General features: G+C 46.8%; 1 protein-coding gene and 1 non-coding gene across 5 annotated transcripts in view; both read right to left on the reverse strand.

Annotated features, from left to right (window-relative positions):
- LOC142591081 (japanin-like) overlaps positions 1 to 22,201 on the reverse strand; it is an 88,297-nt gene that overhangs the window by 11,167 nt on the left and 54,929 nt on the right. For all 4 annotated transcript variants that reach the window (XM_075703452.1, XM_075703451.1, XM_075703449.1 and 1 more), the window contains one exon: positions 7,143 to 7,241. In XM_075703452.1, the coding sequence (XP_075559567.1) occupies positions 7,143 to 7,241 (99 nt within the window). The remainder of the gene's footprint in view (positions 1 to 7,142; positions 7,242 to 22,201) is intronic.
- TRNAS-GGA (transfer RNA serine (anticodon GGA)) lies at positions 510 to 584 on the reverse strand. The gene has a single exon. It is a non-coding gene; the product is annotated as a tRNA-Ser (tRNA).

Genomic DNA, 22,201 nt, shown 5'->3' on the forward strand with positions numbered 1-22,201 from the left:
CCTATATTTGATTGTATGAGCTCGTTTTTGTTTACATTCAAAGTAAATGCCATTGCCGATTTAGACAGGTTCTTCTCGTTTTATTGGCTGAGAAAAGCCGAGGAACACCCAGAACTGTAAATGATTTTGGTAGGATGGAGCTAGCACAATGAAAGGAGATAGCTGGTGAGCAGGGTGGTACCGGCACCTACGATTGGCCAGCTTACTCTTGCTTATCATGAGGTTACTGGGAGAAAATCGTGGCTGCAAACAACGGAAAGCTAAAGATGCAACAATACGAATGTTGTTGAAGAAACGTTGTTGGGGCGATGTCATGTACGTGTTGAATACGTTTGAGAAAGTTATACGATCAATTTTTTTATATGACGTAGTAGTTCTGCGGAAACCCGCAAGGTGGAGAGAAGCAATGAATAAAGGGAAAATGAGACATCCACCCGTACGTAGCAATTGCTACAAAGGAAACCCATACGGGTTCCTCGAAAGAAAAGCCTCATAGTTGAAGAAAAATTCGTCCTGGTCCGGGACTCGAACCCGGGACCACCGCCTTTCCGGGGCAGCCGCTCTACCATCTGAGCTAACCAGGCGGCTAGCAGATGGCAGGGCGAAGTCGAATTTGTCGACAACACGAAGCAAAGGCAAGAGTTTGACGTAGTAGTTCTGCGGAAACCCGCAAGGTGGAGAGAAGCAATGAATAAAGGGAAAATGAGACATCCACCCGTACGTAGCAATTGCTACGTACGGGTGGATTTATTCATTGCTTCTCTCCACCTTGCGGGTTTCCGCAGAACTACTACGTCAAACTCTTGCCTTTGCTTCGTGTTGTCGACAAATTCGACTTCGCCTCGCCATCTGCTAGCCGCCTGGTTAGCTCAGATGGTAGAGCGGCTGCCCCGGAAAGGCGGTGGTCCCGGGTTCGAGTCCCGGACCAGGACGAATTTTTCTTCAACTATGAGGCTTTTCTTTCGAGGAACCCGTATGGGTTTCCTTTGTAGCAATTGCTACGTACGGGTGGATGTCTCATTTTCCCTTTATTTATTGCTTCTCTCCACCTTGCGGGTTTCCGCAGAACTACTACGTCAAACTCTTGCCTTTGCTTCGTGTTGTCGACAAATTCGGCTTCGCCCTGCCATCTGCTAGCCGCCTCGTTAGCTCAGATGGTAGAGTGGCTGCCCCGGAAAGGCGGTGGTCCCGGGTTCGAGTCCCGGACCAGGACGAGTTTTTCTTCAACTATGAGGCTTTTCTTTCGAGGAACCCGTATGGGTTTCCTTTGTAGCAATTGCTACGTACGGGTGGATGTCTCATTTTCCCTTTATTCAATTTTTTTATAGTACACAACTAAATTCATTCGCTTCTGCAGTTCCATGTAGCCGCACAGAGATATTTTATTACTTTCAAAACCGGGTAGTCTTCCGCATTCCAAAAAAAATTCAGCTGTGTTAAACACAATAACTCATCTTTTATGCGTACACTTGCCTTGGACGTGGTGAGCTTTCGTGGTTTTGTGACACCGCGTGACAGCCAGGAGAGATGGACGTAGCCAGAAAACTTCGCACCAATATCGGAGGGCTGGCGACGCAAAAGGCTTAGAATTGAAAATATTTAGGTTACAATGTTGGGCGCACTTTGAATTGAGACTATATTGTACGGCCTATAACCTAAAACCCGCAAATGCCGGACAAATCAGCGGATCTCTTAGGCATGTAGGGCACTCTGGGCTGTACTTCTCGGCGATCTGACTAAGGTATGTCGAATGCTCGGTTGGGACAGTCTAAATTTTGAATCCTCTTTTTTTCTATTTTTTTTTACTTCTAACGATGGTGTGCCTGACTTCGACCTCCTCCTGTGCACAGCATCTGCCGGCTTGGAGTGATGCCTGACACAGGCAAAAGATGCCGAGTGCGAGTGGGGCTGTACTCATCCAGGTACCACCAACTTCGGAAGGCCAACTAAACTTTGAGAAATACACCCCTCACCGGAACACGATTTGGCCTTCCTAGGGCTGTATTATGCCACCCCCTCCATCATCGTTCCTACAATTAACCCATGGCCCTCAGTTCCCAGCATCTGCGGAGCGTCTGACCAAGGCGGTGATCAGACCTGCAACCCAGCAGAGGGTGCTAAGAATCTCTGAACTCGGACAGGACGCCAATGCAAACTGACCATTGACAACCATTGGCAACCATTGACAGCCGAACTCTGTTGAGTGAGGCTAGCTTAGCAGGACTCTTTGGGGAACTATCAAATATTGTTTGGGCCTCAGCGAGATTAGCGGAATTGGTGAGGTTATACAGTGCTGGCTAAAGGTCATGTCCTTTGGTATAGAGGTTTCGCAGATGCGAAGCAATATGAGGTAGGATTCCTAATCCAGAAGGACAAAGCGCGCAACATTGACGAATTCTACAGCATTAATGAGAGGGTAGCAGCAGACGTAATCAAGCTTATTAGGATGTATAGATTAAAGATAGTATAAGCCTATGCTCCAACATCTAGTCGCGATGATTAGATAATGGATAGAGATCCCATTATTGAAGATGTTGAGTAAGCGATGAGAAAAGTGCAAACTGAGTATACTGTAGTAATGCGTCACTTCAATGAAAAGTCGGGAATAAGCAGGCTGGTGAACAGGCAATTGGCAACTGCGGCGTCGATTCTAGGAAAGCTAGAGGAGAAATTGTGGTAGAGTTCGAAAAAAGTAACAGGCTGAGATTAATGAGCACCGTTTTCAAGAAGGATAGCAACAAAAGATGAACCTGGAAAAGCCCTAATGGTGAAACCAAAGATGAAATTGATTTCATACTTTCTGCTGATGCCAGCATAGTCCAGGATGTAGAAGTCATAGGCAGGGTAAAGTGCAGTGATTATAGGTTAGTGAGGGCTAGTATCCACCTTAATTTGGGGAGGAAAAGAAGAAAATTGGTGAAAGAGAAAGATGCCAATCTAGAGGCAATGAGGGTGAAAAAGACAAATTCATGCTGGTGGCTGCACACAAATATGCAGCCTTAGAATAGATAGATGAAGATGAAATAGAGGGGATGAATGAAATTGTCACTAGGCTGGCTTCAGAGGCAGCACTTGAAGTGGGAGGTAATACACGAAGGCAGCCAGTAGGCAAGCTCTCCCAAGTAACAAAGGACCTAATAAAGATACGACAATAAATGAAAGTGTCCAACTTAAGAGATAAGATACAATTTGCGGAGCTGTCAAAACTGATCAACAATGTGAAATAAGTGATATTCGAAGTTATAACGTGAGAAAGACTCATGAAGCCGCAAGAAATGTACGCAGCCTGAAATCAGTGAGAAGGAAATTTGGCATATGACAAACCAAGATGTAGGCACTGAAACATAAGCAACGTAATCCCGAAGGTATAGTAAAAGCCGCGGAAGAAGTCTGTACTGACCTGTGCAGTACCCAGATGACTCAGGGTGACTCCATTCAAAACAGTAATCAACAGGATACAAAAACACCTCCTATAACTAGCTATGAGGTCAGAACGGCTATGCAAGAGATGAAACGAAGAAGAGCGGCCGGAGAAGATGGAATAACCGCACACCTAATCGTAGATGGAGGAGACATATTTCTTGGAAGACTGGTGGCTCTCCATACGACGTATCTATCCACTGCAAGAGTCCCAGAAAACTGGCAGAATGCAAATATTATACCAATCCACAAAAACGCAGACATTCAAGAATAGAAAAATTAAAGACCCAATAGGTTACTCCGAGTATTGTATGAGATATTCCTCAACATAATCTCCAATAGATTAAGGGCGACGATGGACTTTGGTCAAAAAAAGCAACAGGCAGGTTCCAGGAAGAGATACCTTACAATGGATCCCATCCATGTCATCGACCAGGTAATGAAGAAATCCGTAGATTACAATGAGGCTCTCTATATGGCTTTCATATATTACGAAAAGACACTTGATTCCGTAGAGATGCCAGTAGCCATAAAGGCATTACGTAATCAAATAGTACAGAATGCCTACGTAAACATTCTGGAGAATATATATAGAGGTTCCACAGCTACCTTAAGTCTCTACAAGAAAAGTAGGAAGGTACCTATAAAGAAAGGGGTCAGACAAGGAGGCGCTATCTCTGCACTGCCTGTTTCGATGAAATATTCAAGCTATTAAACTGAGAAAGCTTAGGGGTAAGGATCGAGGGCGAATACCTCAGCAAACTTCTGTTTGCCTATGACATTCTTCTACTCAGCAACATTGCAGACAACTTAAAACAAATGATTGAAGACCTTGACAGAGACAGTGTAAGAGTGGGGCTGAAGATTATTATGCAGAAGAGAAAGGTAATGATGAGTAACCGGGCAAGCAAATGGCAGTTCAGGATCGCAAGTCAGCCTCTAGAGGCTGTGATGTAGTGTTTTACCTAGTTCAATTAATCACAAGAAACCATGATGATGAGAAGGAAATTCATAGAGGAATGAAAATCGTTTGGATCATATACGGCAGACATTGCCAGCTCCCGACTGGAAGCTTACCATTATGATTGACAAGGAAGGTGTACAATCAGGTATTTTAACGGTGATGACACATTGGGCAGACTTCGAGACTGACCAAGATGTTTGAGAACAAGGTATTGACCGCACACAGAGGGATGGAACGAAGAATGTTAGGTACAGCCTTCAGAGACAGAAGGAGAGCGACTTGGATCAGAGAGTAACGGGTACAGCCAATACTCTAATTGACATTAAGAGAAATAAATTGCGCTGGAGAGGTTATGTAACGCGTAGGTTATATGCCCATTGGAGCATTAGGGTTACAAAATAGGTACTAAGAGAAGGGAAGCGCAATAGGGGAAAGCAGATGATTAGGCGGCGCAATGAAATTAGGAAATTTGCGGTTCTAGTTAGAATCGGTTCGCGCAGGACAGAGGTAATTGGGGATTTCAGGGAGAGGCCTTCGTCCTGCGGTGAACATAAGATAGGCTGATGATGATGATGATTTTTATTTTCTTTGGTCTAGTCATGCAGAATCAGCGTGTACACTTTTTAGCAAATGGGCAGCTCTGGCGGATTTTCCGACGTCTCGTAATAGAGAAGCGATGTGGGGAAGGCCCAGAAATGTTCAGCGAATATTTGATGAATGACTGCAGAAATGGAGTACAGACATTTTAGAATAGCTTTAGTTTAGAGCGACCTCAATACGCACGCGTATTGAAAAACTATTACGTCTCCATTGGTAAGGTAGCACCTCCATCTCTCACCAGAACAGCTTGATGAACTACCCATTTGGCCGCAATTACACGCATACTTATATTGTGCCAGAGCCGAGCAGCTATTTCACAGGAATTACACATTCTTCACCACACATCATTCGGCACGCACCGAAGAGACAATAAAGTAAAGCCGATCGTATGAATAGCATTTAGTTTTACAGCTTTCAAGAATTACTTCACGAACGCAATGCTTCAAATATATTCTAAGATGTGCGGAGGATTAGCATATAATTCTTTTACTTAAGAGGCTTGAAACGAAACGAGACAAGACATTACCTTTCTAACTACCTGCCTGCCACTAAGTGCATTCTATGACGGGGAAATATTTGGAGGAAAAACGCACACTAGCTCTTTGAAATTTTTGAGCGAAATCCGACAGTAAACGAAAAAAAATATGGAGAATAATTTGCGTGGGACGGTGGGTTCTATTATTTTGCAAATGACTTTGGGGTAAAGAGAAATATTTGTGAACAAAATGTGTAGATTTTTTATCCCAATATCCTGATGTAGTTCTTTTTCTTGTACTATCTTCTGTGAGCATTATTATAGACATACAATGCCCATTAGTATGTTAAATATTAAGCAGCCCTCCCCATTAACATGTAACCCAATAAAATATTTTGTAGAATGCGTCATCTAAGGCGAGAAACAATAAGGGTGTTCTTTCTGGGACGATGTAATGGCGTCCAAATAGGCGCAATGTTATTACCTCCTCTACACTTGGGCAATTATTGTATTTGTTGGCTACGAAGTGCATTTTACGCCTATACTACTAAATGAAATCTTGTAGTTCAGTTTACGGTATGTGGCGTACTGCTGCTTTATCGTTATTTTTTTAGGAGCTTTCCCACTATTTACGATCCAACATATGGAAATATGAATTACATTTTGTGATTTTAGAAGCCAGAATCACGATCTGACTGTGAGGCACGCCGCAGCGTCGGCCCTCGGATTAATTTGGAGAACGGGGAATTTATTAACGGGAAGCCAATGCTACGCATTTGATCGTCATTGCATTGTACCTCACGCTCAGCAGCGCAACGCATAGCCTCTATGCTGCCTGGACGGACTGGTATTTCAACCGAGTTTTCAGTGCGTTGATCGTGCACTTCTAAATTTACCTGGCTTAGCTGTTACACGTACCAAGTCTTACAATATTACGCTGAAAGAACGAAATTTCCTAAGCGCTGTATATAGTTACCACGGGAAGCTTGGCCTATATGAAAACGCAAATGGCACTCAGTAACACGTGTTAATCATCGGGCCACAAGAAACATGACAAACTGCAGATAATAAATCGGTTGTCAGTGCTAACCAATAGGATTTACTTGTTGAACCTATAGTTATCATTAATGTAATATAGTTAAAAGAGAGCTCGCTGTATTAAATGTGCTTTCGTTTCTGGGAATGGAACATTGCTCAAATATCAGTGCGCGCGTGCTTTTCCGTTTCGGTCATTCAATTTTGTGGAGTAAAGGAAGTTTCCAACGCCTAACATAGTGCCTTGAGCGATAAGCGTGCAGGCGATAGAGATGAGCTGTAGGACGTAACAATTTTACAAGTTTTACAGTGGCCACAGTAAAACTCAGTACCACACTGCTACGTATCTTAAAATACGCAATACCCACATATGAATGTAACAAAATTACGCATTCATTTGTAAATGCTGCCTAATATATCACATAAAGGGAGATGCCAAAACGAAACAGTAGTTAAAGTTCAATCAAGTTATTAGGTTCGCACCTGTGCTAGTTCTACAGAGAACGGGGCGCCACATGGGGGGAGGGGAAGAAAATGAGAGGTTTTGATGGCAGCTGTGGCAGAGATATTGCAGAAAGGACGCGAAAAATCTTACGATGAATGACCTACTCAATGACACTGTACAAAAAGTGCATAAAATTCACTCACCCGATACGGTTGGCATCTTGTCCCCGAGAACCATAGACTCATTATTGTAATAGATTATGCGGTACGTCGATTGTGCTTGAGTGTAGTTCACCAGGGAGTCTGCACACACCACGATGTAGCATTTTAGTGCTCATTTTCTTTGTTAAGTAACATATTCGAAGCCGATTCCTTTCCGATAGTTTTAAGTGAACACTTTTGTTTCGAAATTTAACTTGTTTATTTCGTTGCAAATGGACGACACCTTATTCAACATAATATAGAGCTACCCATGTGACAAATACGAACCCAACATATCAACTGCCACTTCTGCACGATATCCTGGAAGTGAAATTTACTTTATTGCGTCTTATCTTATGTAGGATTATTAGTTTTCTCGGATATTTTTAATATCATGCGAAAGCGAAAAAAGAGTTATTTCGCAAAATTTTCTTATTAGCCGTAAGCTTGTATATTTTGTAAAACTGCTACAATGTACTTGAAAAATTTGCGGTCAGCCTTTGCACTGTCAATGCGCAACATCATACTGACCAGGGCGTTACGACGTTTCAAACACCACCATCAGACCAATTCACGAGTCACAAAACATGCTTACTAAATACGAACCTCGCTGTATTTGTCCAATGCGACCCATTTAAATATCCTGCTGAAGGACCGTTGCCCCCTATAAAGTACTTACTGTGTTGTGCTGGCTAGAGTTTGCATATATTCCGGAATTACGCACTGTGCCAGTAATGTGCACTAATCCCTTTAGACTCGGAAAGTTACAGACGAATACAAAATAAAAGAAATGCTGGGAATAGTCTTATGCAGACTTACTGAAACAATGAATCCAGGGAGACGCGGGTTTAGAATCATCCAGTCCGGTTAAGGACGCTTGCTTTGTTGAGAGTTAACTAACGCCAGAGTGTGTGTATATCCACTAATTACAGCACCCGTTGCAGGCGATGAAAGGCATCCAATTAAAATTTTTCGTTTGTGTCGTATGTGTGTGTGGGTGAGTAGAAATGTGTATGTAGGTGAGTGGGGTTTGGGTTGGTAGCGCTCAAAAAGTGATGACGCAAGATATTTACGTTTCTTTAACACTGACATTAAGGACGCTGCCCTTACTCCTGCTGACATAAAAGATGTCACGATTGTGTTTCCTGTCATCGCCACAGAGCTTCAGCATCCCAGATTTTGGCACAATAATTTGCCATGTCTGCTTTATGCAAGTAGAGGCCTGTTTTCAACTCCGGCGGATCACTTCCCAGGCAACAAAGTGCCAGCACGTCGTCGCTGGGCTACCCTCCAATATTGCCAATGCCATAGACGACTTGCTGTCGGGTACACCTTTCGCCACAGCATACGACGACCTGAAACGCATGGTCCTGCATCACCAATAGCCATCCCCACAGAGTAAGCTTCATGAGCTACTATCCGAGCAACTCGGCGACCAATGACTGTCACATAGCCTGCAACAATTGCGTCAGTTGCTGTGTGGTCACTACGTAAATTAGAGCCAGCTTCCAATTTCGCGATAGCTGTTCTTGTGGCACCTCTCACAGACCGTACGCATTGTGTTGACAGTTCCGATGAGACGAGTCTCGATTACCTAGCTGCTCTCACTGATCGCATGTGCGACTACTCTACTGTGGCACGGCTACCTGTCGCCGCCGCGCGAGTCTCAGAGCCAGGAGACCGACTCTCTAGACTGGAGGAAGCAGTCGACCACCTTACAAGCTCACTGTAGAAGCTGATGACGGGTGGCAACTTTGCTGACGAATATCGGCATAACAATATGATTTGACAGCCTCGGAGCCCACCTAGAGGCTCGCCGCGGTAGTTGTAGCTTTTGGATTTCGCTTTCGGGAACCACCAAGTCGCTGCATCCAGCCCTGTTCGTGGACGGGCAACGTGCCGGCCAGTCGCTAACAGAGGCAAGTGACAATGGCCCTCACGCAAGACATCTATCCTTCGTAGTCGACTGCATCACGAGCACACGCCTCCTCGTCGTCACCGGAGCGGAGCTGTCTATCGCTCCCGCCACGGCCGCAGATCACCAACGCGGCAAGTCCAAACTTACTTTCCATGCAGTGAACAAGACTGACATCACATCGCACGGGCTCCGCTGAATCACGCTAGTCACTCTAGCGCTTGCACATATGGGTGTTTATGATCGCAGACGTCGGCTTTGTCATATACTGGAAGCGGACTTCCTCAGTCATTTGAATCTAGATGTGAGGGTTCACAACCGGCGCGCCTCATGACTCCAGGAAAACCGCGCACTTGCCACTGGTTCCGGCAGAAGGGACACTCCTTCCAGGAAGCCAAATCGCGGTTCGCTGCTGCAGTGTTGCTGGTTCATCAGTTGCACGACACCTCAACTCACCTTCTAGTAGACGCGTCAACCACGGCAGTGGGTGCAGTACTTCAGCAGCGCGATGACACAAACTGTAGGCCACTGGGCTTCTTTTCAAAGCACCTCAAACCCCCAAGAGCTCACTAGAGCACCTTCAAAAGGGAGACGATCATCTGTTGCATTGTCAAGCATTTCGATTTTTCTATTGAAGGCTATAGGTTTTACATTTTGACCGACCACAACCCGTTAACCTTCGTTTTCAAGAACAAGAGTTGCTCGTACTCGGAAGCAATCTTCCTCAACTTTCCTTTATCTCCGAATTGTGTACGGACGTCGCTTATATCTCAGCGAACTAAAATCGGGCAGCTAACGCACTGTCACGAATCGGCGCTGTTCCTACTCGCCCGGTGGTTTGCCAGGCTCTAGCCTCCACCCAGCAAAGCGACCCTGAGCTGCACCGATTGCGGCAAAAAGGCTCATAGCGCCAGCTTGCGGAGGTGCCATTTCCCTACACAACATTGGTCGCAAGCAGCTTACTGATTACCGAGCAGTTTTTCTAGTTTCCCAACAAAGAATACAAACACACACGTCTTCCTGACTCGCGACTCTACAAATTTTACAAAGGCACCGTTGACTGCTTCCTATGAATGCCCCTTTCGTGTGGTTTCATGTTCAGAGAAAGCCCTGAAAGTTGACGTATGCGGCAAACAAGAGACAGCACCGTGCGACATCGTGAAACCAGCCTATCTTGAACATTAACACTTCAGTCCTTCCGCCAATCACGGCTAAATCTCCATCATTCTAGGGAGGGAGTCTTCGTTGTGGCCGTCCGTCACTATACGTTGTCATCCGCTTCTGCGAAGTTCAGTTACCTAGCCTGGCCTCCATGTGAAGGTCATTGCCCCCTGCTCTTTCTTGGAAGTGAGGTGGCTGCCCCACAGAGGCGCCACCACAGCCACTCGGCAAAGCTTCTTTTGCGGTGGAATCAGCTAGTTGGCTATCTGTTCTCAACCTGTACAAACATATATTACTTGCCTCCGCTAAACCGAGCTCCATCCATCCATCCATCCATCCTCTTACGCCAAACAAGTGACCCAAGTTGTCTGCACGCTTTACCAATAGGAATGTGCTCGCGGTCGGGATGCCCTCGTGGTTAGATAATTGTGATCAGTCCAACTTGGTGATCTGACTCTCCTCATGGCGACGTCGTCATGCTTTTCACGCCAAGCCAGTGACCAAAGTTGTCAAACAGTTTGGGTTACTAGGTATAGCCTCGTGGTAGTGATGCATGATGGTTGTTGCACATTCGTCATTTCAGGTTTGTCATCTGACATTCGCCATGCCTTCGCCGTCATGTAGTGGCTATGCGTTCGTTGTCACACCTTCGTATTGCCATTGTGGCAGTTCTATGGTCGTCACTCGAGCTTCGTCATCTGATGGTACCCATGCCAACGTCATGTCATCGTCGTCACAGAGTCTTCTTGATACAGTCGTCGAGACATTGTCATCATACACACGTCCTTATGCCGTTGTCTTCACACCGCTTTCAAACTATCGTCATCATACCTTCATCATCATACAGTCGTCATGAATGCAGTAGTTGTCTTGCGGTCGTCATTCCAGCTTCGCCATTCGACTCTCGCCATGCCGCGGTCCTCACGCTGTCATTTTATCATTGTCATCACTGCGTGAACGATATGCCATTGCCGTCGTCCCGTCGTCATAGCACCTTCCGGGATCGATGGACGTCAATCACAATTCGTCATACGTCTTGAGACAACCGCTATCATGCATCCAGAAGCATACTGTCGTCTTCATCCCGGTATGGTCCTACCATGTTCTCATTCCTGCTTCGTCATCCTGCGTTCTTCATTCGATTGTAGTCACGCCATCGTCAACGAAGGCTCATATTCGTCACATTACTTCGTGTTGTCATTATAATGCTGTTGTCTATATACTACCTTTGTCGTTTCCCCGACGTCACTCCTTCTTCAGTCCATTGTCGACTGTGCATTCGTTACAATCGTAGTCATGCCGTCAGCTCATAATAGAACTTCACAAACAATACCTTAGCAGAGTAGGATGACACCATAGCAAAAGTCTCAGAACGGCTACTACACACGTTTAAGTAGGAAGGCGATTAAACCCCCTCTTGAAGTTGTTTACAGATGAACTAATACTTACCGAGTTGGGGGCGAGATACGGGCGGGGTCACTGCACACGGTAATTTGTCGAGTATCTCTTCGCGCGAGGGAAGTAGGAGGACTGCCAGACTCAAACTTCTTTAACAGCTCTACTTTCGGGATTGACTGACATTTTGGCATATGATCACGTAGTAATCGTATTAACTAATTTCTAGGATTTACCATTTCGAAATTACGATCTGATTATGGGGCACGCCATTATGAGAGAAATCTGACGGTTGTCTAATTCTTGCAGTATCACGCTTCTGAGCTAGTTGTGTTGTCGATGAGGCTGTTGGACAAATCTGTTGGGTCACGTATTTTGAAATTTCGAATTTCCCTAAAAGGTCGCAACAAAAAAGGCGATAACCGCATATTGCACAATCACACGAAGAAAACCTCGTAGCTTTAGTGTCAATATGAACTGTAGGAAACATATACTGGCTAACTAACCACGCCTGGCATGACATACGTGGACACGCATGGACACAAAGAACCTGATGACTGCGAGCAGCATCAGCTACAACAACAGGGTCTTGTCGGCTGTGACGGCTTCTGTTGATCTCACGTTCCCGTACTTTCGCGGGCTCACAGCGGACACGATGGGTGCGTCTGCTTCGGGCTTTTGAGCTGTACGGCTTTGTCGACGTTATCCTGTAGCATCGAGCCCGGTTCCTGCAGCACTAAAACTGGACGCCTGCGCCGTTGAACGGCAGTGCGCCCCACCCACGTACCTGCACATTGTTTCTACTAGACAACTGAATGGTCCTTGAGCGTATGCGGGTCCTTCTTGCTTAAATTAAGTTAGTAGCTTACAGGAGATTCTTGTCTGGCTTTCTGAAGAAAATCATAGTTTCGCCACAAGGGTGAAGTAATGAATAAAATAGCACCACCCGCCGTTTTCGTTTAGCGGATATGGTGCGTCGCTGCTTAACAAGAGGTTGCGGGATCGAATTCCGGCCTAGGCGGCTGTATTTCTATGGGGCAGAAATCCTAAAACGTGTTTGTGCCGTGCGTTCGGAGCACGTTAAGGATCACATGATACTCAAAATTAATCCAGAGCCCCACATTACGGCGTACCTCGTGATCAAGACCGTGGTTTAGGCACTTAAAACCCCAGAATGTATTTGTTCTCTCGCGCGATACCGACATGTTATAATATTTTTACGCAGGAAGATGCAGGCGAAAGGATATATATAAATATATTTACAAGAAAATACGCCGCATCTGGCCAAGAGGCAACAGCCCGCCATAGCCTCTGATCATCGTAGTTGTCTTCACACTGCTCGCCTCTTCGTCATCGCAAATACTGTTCCGTAGCACTACCCCCGGCGGCAAAAGTGCCGTCCTAGTGCGACTAAAGACTGGACTCGGAAGTAGTGTAGTAGGCCTAGAGCCTAATGACGTGCACGACACCACTAGATGCCACAGTAGAGGACGAGGTTGAACTCACAGGAACAATTACGTCATAGGCGTCACCTGGGGCAGCACGCGCCAGGGCCATGTGTATCACGAAAGCAGCTTTTCTGAAAGTCCGAGGTGACGAGAAGGCGCCACAGGAGCAGGAGCACACCAGGCGAAAAGTGTACGTCATGGTGGCGGGCGTTGTACTGATGCTAGGGAGTGGTTTGCGAGGCCGTCAGTCGGCACGCTGATACTTTTTACGTAACATGCAGTCGTGCACACAATAACAAGTTCTCATAGGTAAACAAAACATGTTTTCGCGTAATAATAAAGCTAAAACAGCTTTTCACGTGCTGTTTTAGTAGAAAGTGAATCATTATGACAGACGGAACGGTATTTGCCAAGCGCGTCTTCAAGGTGTCCTGTCTCTACAAGAACGATGCCAATCCGAAGTCGCAATATACCGGCATTCCCATGCATACCACAGCGCAGCAGCGCCAAATTTCCCTCTAGGTAATGTAGTGAGAAACTCTATGCCTAGGTCTGGTTGCACGCCGTTCGCGTCAACGAGATGTCCAAGGACGGTAATCTAGCGATGGCCGAATTGGCCCTCCGATACGTTGAGTTGCAGACCGGCTCGACGAAAAACGTCCAGGGCTGCTTAGAGGCGTTCGAGGTGCGTAGCGAACGTTGGTGAGAATACTGTAATGTCGTCCTAGTAGCACAGGCATGTGGACAATTTGAAACCGTGAAGAACGGAGTAAATCATGCTTTTAAAAGTGGCAGGAGCGTTACATAGACCGAAGGGCATCACTTTGAATTGATAAAAACTATTGGGTGTTACAAAAGCAGTCTTCTCCTGGTCGAGATCGTCCACGGCAATCTGCCAGTAGCCGGAGGGAATGTCAACAGAGCAGAAATAGCGAGGACCGTGGAGGCTGTCAAGGGCGTCATTAATCCGAGGTAGGGGATACACGTCCTTTTTCGTAACCATGTTGAGGTGCCGATAATCCACGCAAAAGCGCCAAGAGCCATCCTTCATTATACCAGTACAACAGGTGGCGCCCATGGACTACATGACGGTTCTAAGATGTTCTTGGCAAGCATTTTGCGAACTTTTGCGTGAATAACTTGACGCTCAGCCGGTGACAGTCGATACGGGCGGGGATGAATAGGAGGGCCATCGCCGATATAAATACCATGTTTACCAGCTGTAGTTTGCGCCAAAGGATGAACGTTAAAGTTAAAGACCTTGTGGTAGGAGAACCGAACGCGGTGGAGCCCACGAGCGTGCTTGGACGGCATGTCGGGCGCAATGCGCAATCATTTTCTCTAATTCGGCGATGGTACAAGTTGCCGACTTGATGGTAGAGGAAGATCGGCTGAATTGTCGTCTACAGCAATATATGCTACAGAGTGATCCTCGAATGAACAATGCTCGGCCATAGACATCCCGCGTGGCAGCACTTGTGTCTTCAAGCCAGAATTTATCACTGGCAGGGAGAGGCAATTTACCTTAATAGATTAAACTGTATGAGGTACTGTGATCCCGTGTGTAAGGAGGACGTCTTGCATAGGAGCCGCGATGTAGTGACAGTCGGGGACTGGTGGGGATGACACGAACTCAACGTAAGGCAGTGCCGAAGGTGGCAAGCGAACGAAGTCGACGGAACTGAGGTAATTAGGGTGTTCAACGGGATCCAGAACAGGCAGATCGAGGCGGAGAGTACTGGCGGAGCAATCGATGAGAGCAGAATGTGCGGAGAGGAAGTCTAAGTAGCGGATGATGTCGTGGGGACAATGAGCGATGACTGTGAATAGCACGATAGCAGAGCGATCGGTGAAGGAGACGCGGGCGGCACACATACCAATTACGGGGGCTGTTCAGCCATCGGCGACACGGAGAACAGGCGTCGTCGCGAGCATGATTATTTTCTTGAGGAGGTTACGAAGTAAGCGCTCCTTACCGACAAATTCACCACAGTGCCTACAAGGGCAGATACAGAAACACAATCCAATTGCACGTCAAGAAGGTTCAGATGAGTGGGCTACGCAAATAGAGGATTTGGCGGGGTCGAGAACAATACAGCGTTAGCTACAGGCGCTGCATGGTCTAGTTTTCCACCTTGGAACGGCGTCCGAAGACAGTCGGCGAAAACGAGCGACCGGGCTGGGAGAGCGAGATTGTCGTCGTTGGGGCGAAGGAGAATAGGGGCGGCTCGGCGCAGGAGAATGAGTTGCCGCATTATCGGAGCATTTAACATAGGGACGAGAAGGGCCACCTGGGGGGTTAGAGTAGCCAGTATAAGTAGACCGGGTTGGGCCACTCCCGCAACTGCGGCAGTGCCGAGAAATGTGCTTGATTCGACGGCAGTGAGAAGAAATGGGCTTGTCGTCAGCAGTGGGCCGTTTGGATGGGTCGCGGAAACGTGGTGGGTAATAAAATGCGGGACGGGGCGGAATCGAAGAAGCCGTATGGATATCAGGGCGATTGTTCGAGCAGATGGTGTGAAGACCCATGTTCGCTAACTCCTGGCGGATAACGGCCTGGATCAGGAAAACTGTGACTGCAGGTGCATTGGAGGAGCGCGAGTCGAAGGCAGCCGGATAGGTGGCCTCAATCTCACGCCGGACGATCGTGGTAAGTCCGCCAGTGTTGTAGGGACGAGGAGTGTCGGCACAGGAAGATGTCGCTGTGGCGTTTGGCAGACGGGCAAACTGCTGGTCGATACGTCGGCTTTTAGCGAGTTCCAAGCGGCGGCACTCAGTTATAACTTCATCCACCATTGCCACGTTATTGAAAACGAGCAAGCTGAAGGCGCCATCGGCAATGCCTTTGAGGATGTGGGAAACCTTGTTTGACTCAATCAAGTGTGCGTCAACTGTGTTGTACGGAGCCAAGGCGTCCTGAATGTACGTGACGTAGGGCTGTGTTGACGTCAGTACACGGCCGGATATCACATTCTGCGCGGTAAGTTGGTGACCGTAGGGGTTGCCGAACAAGTCTCGGAGCTTTTGCTTAAGGGAATCCCAAATGGTAAGCTCATCTTCGTGCGCCCGACACCAAACTCGAGGTGTGCCACCGAGGTAGAAGACTACGTTGGCGAGCATAATAGTAGGGTCCCACCGGTTATTGCGGCTGACGTGTTCGTACAGTCTGATCCAGTTCTCGAAGCCTTTGCCAGAGAATAAGCCAGATCACGGGGAGCGGGGAAAGCGGTGTAGGTCATCGAAGTGGCAGCAGGTGTCGGAGGCGGCTGAGTCGAGTTGTCGTTGCCAGGAGCCACGAAGCAACGCTTGACGTACCGTCCATTGCGAAGTTCCGTAACGAGGTACAGGGAACGTCGGCCTCCACCAGATGTGTTACGTAGGAAGACGCAGACGATAAGCTATATACAAGTATGTTTACAAGGAGATACACCGTACTTGGCCAAGAGGCAACAGCTCGCGCTAGCGTCTAATCGTCGTCGTCGTCTTCACAGTGCTCGCCTCTTCGTTATCGCAAATACTGTTCCGTAGCAATAGCACACGAAGCGTAAGACTCGTAGCTGAAGTGTCATTATGAATAGAAGTAAAAGTTGTGTACATTAAAACGAGGCACTGTGCTCGGGATCCTCTGTTTGAATCCTGCCATAGTGGAATTTAATTTGTGTTTATTGAATAAAGCTAACGGTCCTTCTCAGCGACATTACCGCAACTTTCTTGTAGGGAGGTTGCTTCAAACATCTTTCCTGTGCCGATCGCTGAGGTAGTGAATAGCGGTGCCAAAAAAATTACGCCATTTTCAGGTTCGAGCGCTGTTTATCTTTCGCACTTTTAATATTTAAGTGTAAGGAGATTTAATATAACAGGCATGGAATATCGCTGTTTTCTTTCCCGGCATATGTTTGTGGGCAGTCATTCTAAAAATTCCGTGGAATAATTTTGCCACGAAGTTAAGACGTGGTATGAGCAAATTTAGACATAGAATGGTTTGGCAATATACCTTCCATATACCGCATGTCACATACGATAGAACCGAATAAACCATACGTGTGCGAAAATATATAAGGAACCTCTAGGCGACGCCGATGGCAACGACGACAATAAAAATTAACTTGAAGTGTCCATGTCACCGTTATCGCAAAAAGTGACGGTCACTAAGGTATCCTTAGTTGAGTTGAATGAGAAGGCATAATGACTTTTCTAAGTTATTGCCTTAAATTAAAACTCCACTTTATTCACTTTTCCTCGATTTCTACTGACATTATTCCAATTTTTCCCCCTTAAACTATATTGGGGGGGGGGGTGACTCAATTCAATTTTGGGAGTGGGCTAGGTCGGATTTTGAACTTGGTGCAACTCAATTTTTGAATTTGGCAATATGAACTTTTTCTGTATGGCCCACCCAAGATTTATCGATTGGCAAAGCCAATCTTCAGAATGGGCCACGTAGGTTTTCAATGTGGGTGAAGTTATTTTCGAATGGGGCACATTTGCTTATTTGGGTGGGTGGGCCACGTCGTCACCCCGACGTCGTGGCTGTTTACCGCAGGATTTCGGAGGGCGTGCTGCAGAAGGTGCAGTGCAGGGAATGTGACGTCATAACTTGGTGAGTTGGGTTTTCGAACTATCGTATGAAAATGGCGGACGCCATATTTCTGCCTCATAGTGCGCCTAATGCTTCTCTATTAATAAAAAATCTTAGTACCATTCCTTTCTGTGAAGAAGGATGACCAGCCTAGCTATCTATGTGGGCCCCTGAATGGCGAACAACACTTCCGCCGTGGGTCGGCCTGGCATTGCACTATCATCAAAATCGGCCCATGTATGGGGAGTGCTTATCGCCTGCTTCACCTCCGACGAGGGTCGGGCCGTTATTGCACTATCTTCGTGATCGGCCCACGTATGGGGAGGGCTTAACGCTTGTTTCCCCTCCACCGCGGGTTGGGCCTCTATTGCACTATCTTTGCACACGAATCGGGAGTACTTGACGCCTGCTTCACTTCCGCCGCGGGTCTACCCGGTATTGCACTGTCTCTGCGATCGGCCCATGGATGGGAAGTTTTTTTGCTTACAACGACACAAAAATTTCCTTGGATGTATAGAGCTTCGCTGTAATAACACGCAGGGGCATATTGTCGTTATGTGGGGACGCGGTGTTTTGCTTCAGATATCCAGCAACAACACTACATGTTGCGTGTCTACTACGTGTTGGAAAAAGCTGGCACACGCTGCCAGGGTTCAGACAGCTATGTCGCAAATTGCACAAACAAGCTTTGCTTGTTGGAGCAGTTTGTGACAACTGAATATCTGATCGACAATACCTAACCAAATTTGCTACTTCTTAGACCTGATATCTTAGAATACATGTGCTTCTGTGCGGAAGCCTGTGCGATTGTGCCTGGAACACAGCTAGAGGTATTTCGCACCGTGGCGTTTAAATTATGACACGAAGGGGAAGCACGCAAGTAATGTGAATATTGTGTTTCAGAAAGCGCCTTGGGCCGAAACACGTGAATTATTTATGTGTAGTTATCGATGATGGCCAAAAGTCGGAAGGGGTATTCTTGTAATTGGTGCTTAAATAAAACACGTCATATGTCTCAACGCCCCTGCTTGCATGCGGGAAATGTTAAGCATGTTCTATTTGCCTGTGATGCTTGTACCTCTGGTCTAATGGTTTGAGCATTGGCCTGCTGGGCTAGAGGCTTGGGTTATAATCCGGCCATTGATAAATTTTACGGGCTAATACATGTTTATATAGGTATCTGAAATAACACGGGACACCACTGGTTCGAGGGACATATATTGGCTAACATTTTAGGCTGCATTATCCCTGCAATAAAGCGCACCGTAACAGGCTAGACACATACGCGATACGGTAAAGTGGCGAATCGGCAGGAAAGCGTGTCTTTAATATAAGCCTGCATTAAGACATATGGGGCGCTATAACGCAAAACTATTCCGAACTTTTCTATTCCAATTCTGCTATCAGCCCTCCACGATTGGTCAAAAACTTTTTTTGACCACCCCCACTTCACCTGTCTGTCACGTGACGTCACGAAAACCGCGATACCTCCCCATCTGATATGATGTGTACACACTGATTATGCATGATTCGACAGGAAAAATAAAAACAGTTATTTCTGATTCGACCCCTTTTCGCCATTAGCCCTCGGCAATTGGTAAAAAGTTTTCGGGCTGCGCCCACTTCACCTGCCTGTCACGCGACGTCACAAAACCGCAAGAACTCACCACGTCAAAGCGACGTGTACGCGATAAAGTTGCATTATTATGCCGAACAAAACTGAATTTTCTTCGGAATAGCCGCAGGCTGCCCCGTTCCGAAAGGAGTAAAAGATGGCTGCCACCGATCGCTCAGACGCTGGCTACTCGCCCCTGCCGGAGAGAATGGGTGTATTTGCGTATAATAAAACTTCTTGCGGGGCCGTGTAACGTTTTCGAGCACTTTCGGCACGTTTACCCCCTGATTTTGCCAACTCTTCTTTGCTGAGGGTCCGTTTTAGCGTCATTCTTAAGCTTCCGTTGCATGTCGCCGCGATTTTCGACCAGCCACCGCAAGCTAAGTAAGGGAAAGTCGACCAATCGTACACGCCGGCCCCACCCTCTTCATCCGATTATCGACTTTACGTGCAGTGGCTCGGCCCCATCGAATCCCTGTCCACTTGAGCGTTCTCCTTGCTTCTTGTCAGCCAATTAGATATGACAAGCCGCTCAGTGTAGGCAATGTTATTCGTTTTTCAAGCAAACAAAAGTGACCTCCTATTAACGAGGAGAGCGTTTGATTGGTCTGTTCAAACAACCCTGCAGGTTACCGCCCGGTGCTTGCGTTGGTCGTTACGCAAATTTGACGTCAGGAGATTGGAATAGAAACATAGTGGAATAGTTTTATGTTATAGGGCCCATGGTGTGTCACTACATTGCTAGAATATCATTATTGTCTATTGATATCAACAGCCATCGCGTGATAAGGTGTATCGTAGTTCTGTATATATATTTAGTTGTCTCTCTATGTCTCTATCCGTTTCCCGCATACTTGGGTCATTGAGTAGTCCATGGTCGAATGGGTGAAGCGTCGGGCTGCTGTGCGAAGCCAGTAGTCAGACCAAATTCTGTGACTGGTTATGTGGCACACGGTATCTATGTGCCCTTTCCAACTATGCTCTTCCGCGCCGACATGGAACACTGGGGATCCAGACTACCTATGGGGCATGGCATGTATAGCTTTTCAATGAATTTCTCGCATCTTGACATGGAGCACTGTGTGTCAGTCGGTTTGTACTGCGCTTCATTGAACTTTCCTCGTACCAACATGGGCCAACGGGTATGTGCAAGCAGAGTTGTACCGCTGTTCAATGATCATCTTTGACGTGAACTTCGGCAAGTACATATTTGACACAAGTAATTTTCCAATATCTAAATAGAAATTACGATTATATAAGGATCTATGAATATATAGCTTTAATGACTTCGAGGTCCACAGGAATCAAACTTGCGCTGAATGATCTTGATGGCGGCAACGACTGACGGCAGAGCGTGTGCTGTGGAAAGCATGGTTAACTAGCGGCAGTGCAGCGAAAATGTAGGCCGCATGCGATTCCATCACCTGATTCGACCATCTGACAGTACCATTGGGGAACATTTGCAAGTTCTCTCATGCTGGGTTGAATTGAACACACTTCACACATATCATTCAAACATAGCAGCTTTCATTAGAAAGGTGTAAAGGTTATGCGCCGCCTTTCAATGAATGTCTGAAACAAGGCCTTAGGAAGCTGCGCCATCAATAACTTGATATGGTCGGCCCTTCAGTGAACCTCTCGCCGACTTGGAACAGTATGTAGAAATGGGTGTGTGGACAGATACGGAACAAATTTCTGCGCTTGTAAGCAGCGGTGCGTCAAGCATCTCGTCTCGGAAGCGCCGCGAGAACTTATCGGCAGTGCCACTAGATAGCACAGCGTGCACAAAGAAAGCCCGAGAGAGATCTCAGCCTCCCCGTGGTGGGTTACTCTCCCATGCACTGGCGAATTGTGTGTTTCAGAGGGTACGCACAGGCGTCGATGTGGCGCCGCTGATTAGCAAACGGTGTTTTTAGGGAAGCCCGAGTGAGGAATTTATTGTTGCGCACTCAGTGATGGGGGACTTCGAAATAATTTTGACCACCAGGTGATCTTTAACGTGACCCCAATGCCGGCGACGCGGAGGTTTTTGCATTTTGCCCCCCATCTAAATGCGGCCATCGCAGTCGAGGTTTCATCCCGCGACGTCGGGCTTAGCAGCGCAGTACCATAGCCACTAAACCACCGCGACGGCTAAGCCTCACAGAGGAGTCTCGGTCCACTACACGTCTAATATAAAGGTCGTTTTGATGGTGACCGTATGTGGCGTCGCTATTAGCCGGGAGAACGAACTACAGGGGCGCTGCGAGCGCCACTCGCGTGACGTCAGGGCACGGACTCGCGCCTGTCGTCTGCTACAGTTCGGGTACAGTAAACTTATTCAAAGAGCTCATTTCTTAGACGAGAATGCAGCTCTCAAAGGCAACTCTACAGTACCAGCCATAGGAGCGCAGACCAGCGCATTGTGGATTTTTCATGCGCGGATCGACAACTGCAAGAGCATAGCATATAAGAACGCAGTTATGATACCATATCGGCCACAGTGCCACAAGTCTTTCCCAAACGCTATCTATATATGATGTCTACAAAAGTTACCTTGATTTTATTCCGCTAAAACAGGCTTGCTCACGACGAGTGGTTCATGGTATAATATCGAATGTTTGCATTTCTTCACAGAAATGCTCGGCTGTAACACGAGAATTCAACGCTGCAGTTTAGATTCTACAAGCACCACTTGCTTCTTTATGTGCTTCTCAAAATTACACCGTTCTTCACGTGTTTATTTTAAGTGGCGGTAATCTGAAATAAAGTTAATGAATGCTTGCAGCTAATTGAAGAATACGAAAAGGAATGCATCAATATATATTCCCTTTTCTCTGCCACACGTTGAACTCAATTGAGAAATTTACTGGTGCTTGTTGCTTGAGGAATATACATAACGAATCTGTTTGGCGAAGTGGCACACGCCGCTCGGGCCAAACGTTTTTGTGAGATAAGCCTTTTGGAGCG

Source organism: Dermacentor variabilis, chromosome 8, assembly GCF_050947875.1.
Source record: "Dermacentor variabilis isolate Ectoservices chromosome 8, ASM5094787v1, whole genome shotgun sequence".
Classification (NCBI taxonomy): domain Eukaryota; kingdom Metazoa; phylum Arthropoda; class Arachnida; order Ixodida; family Ixodidae; genus Dermacentor; species Dermacentor variabilis.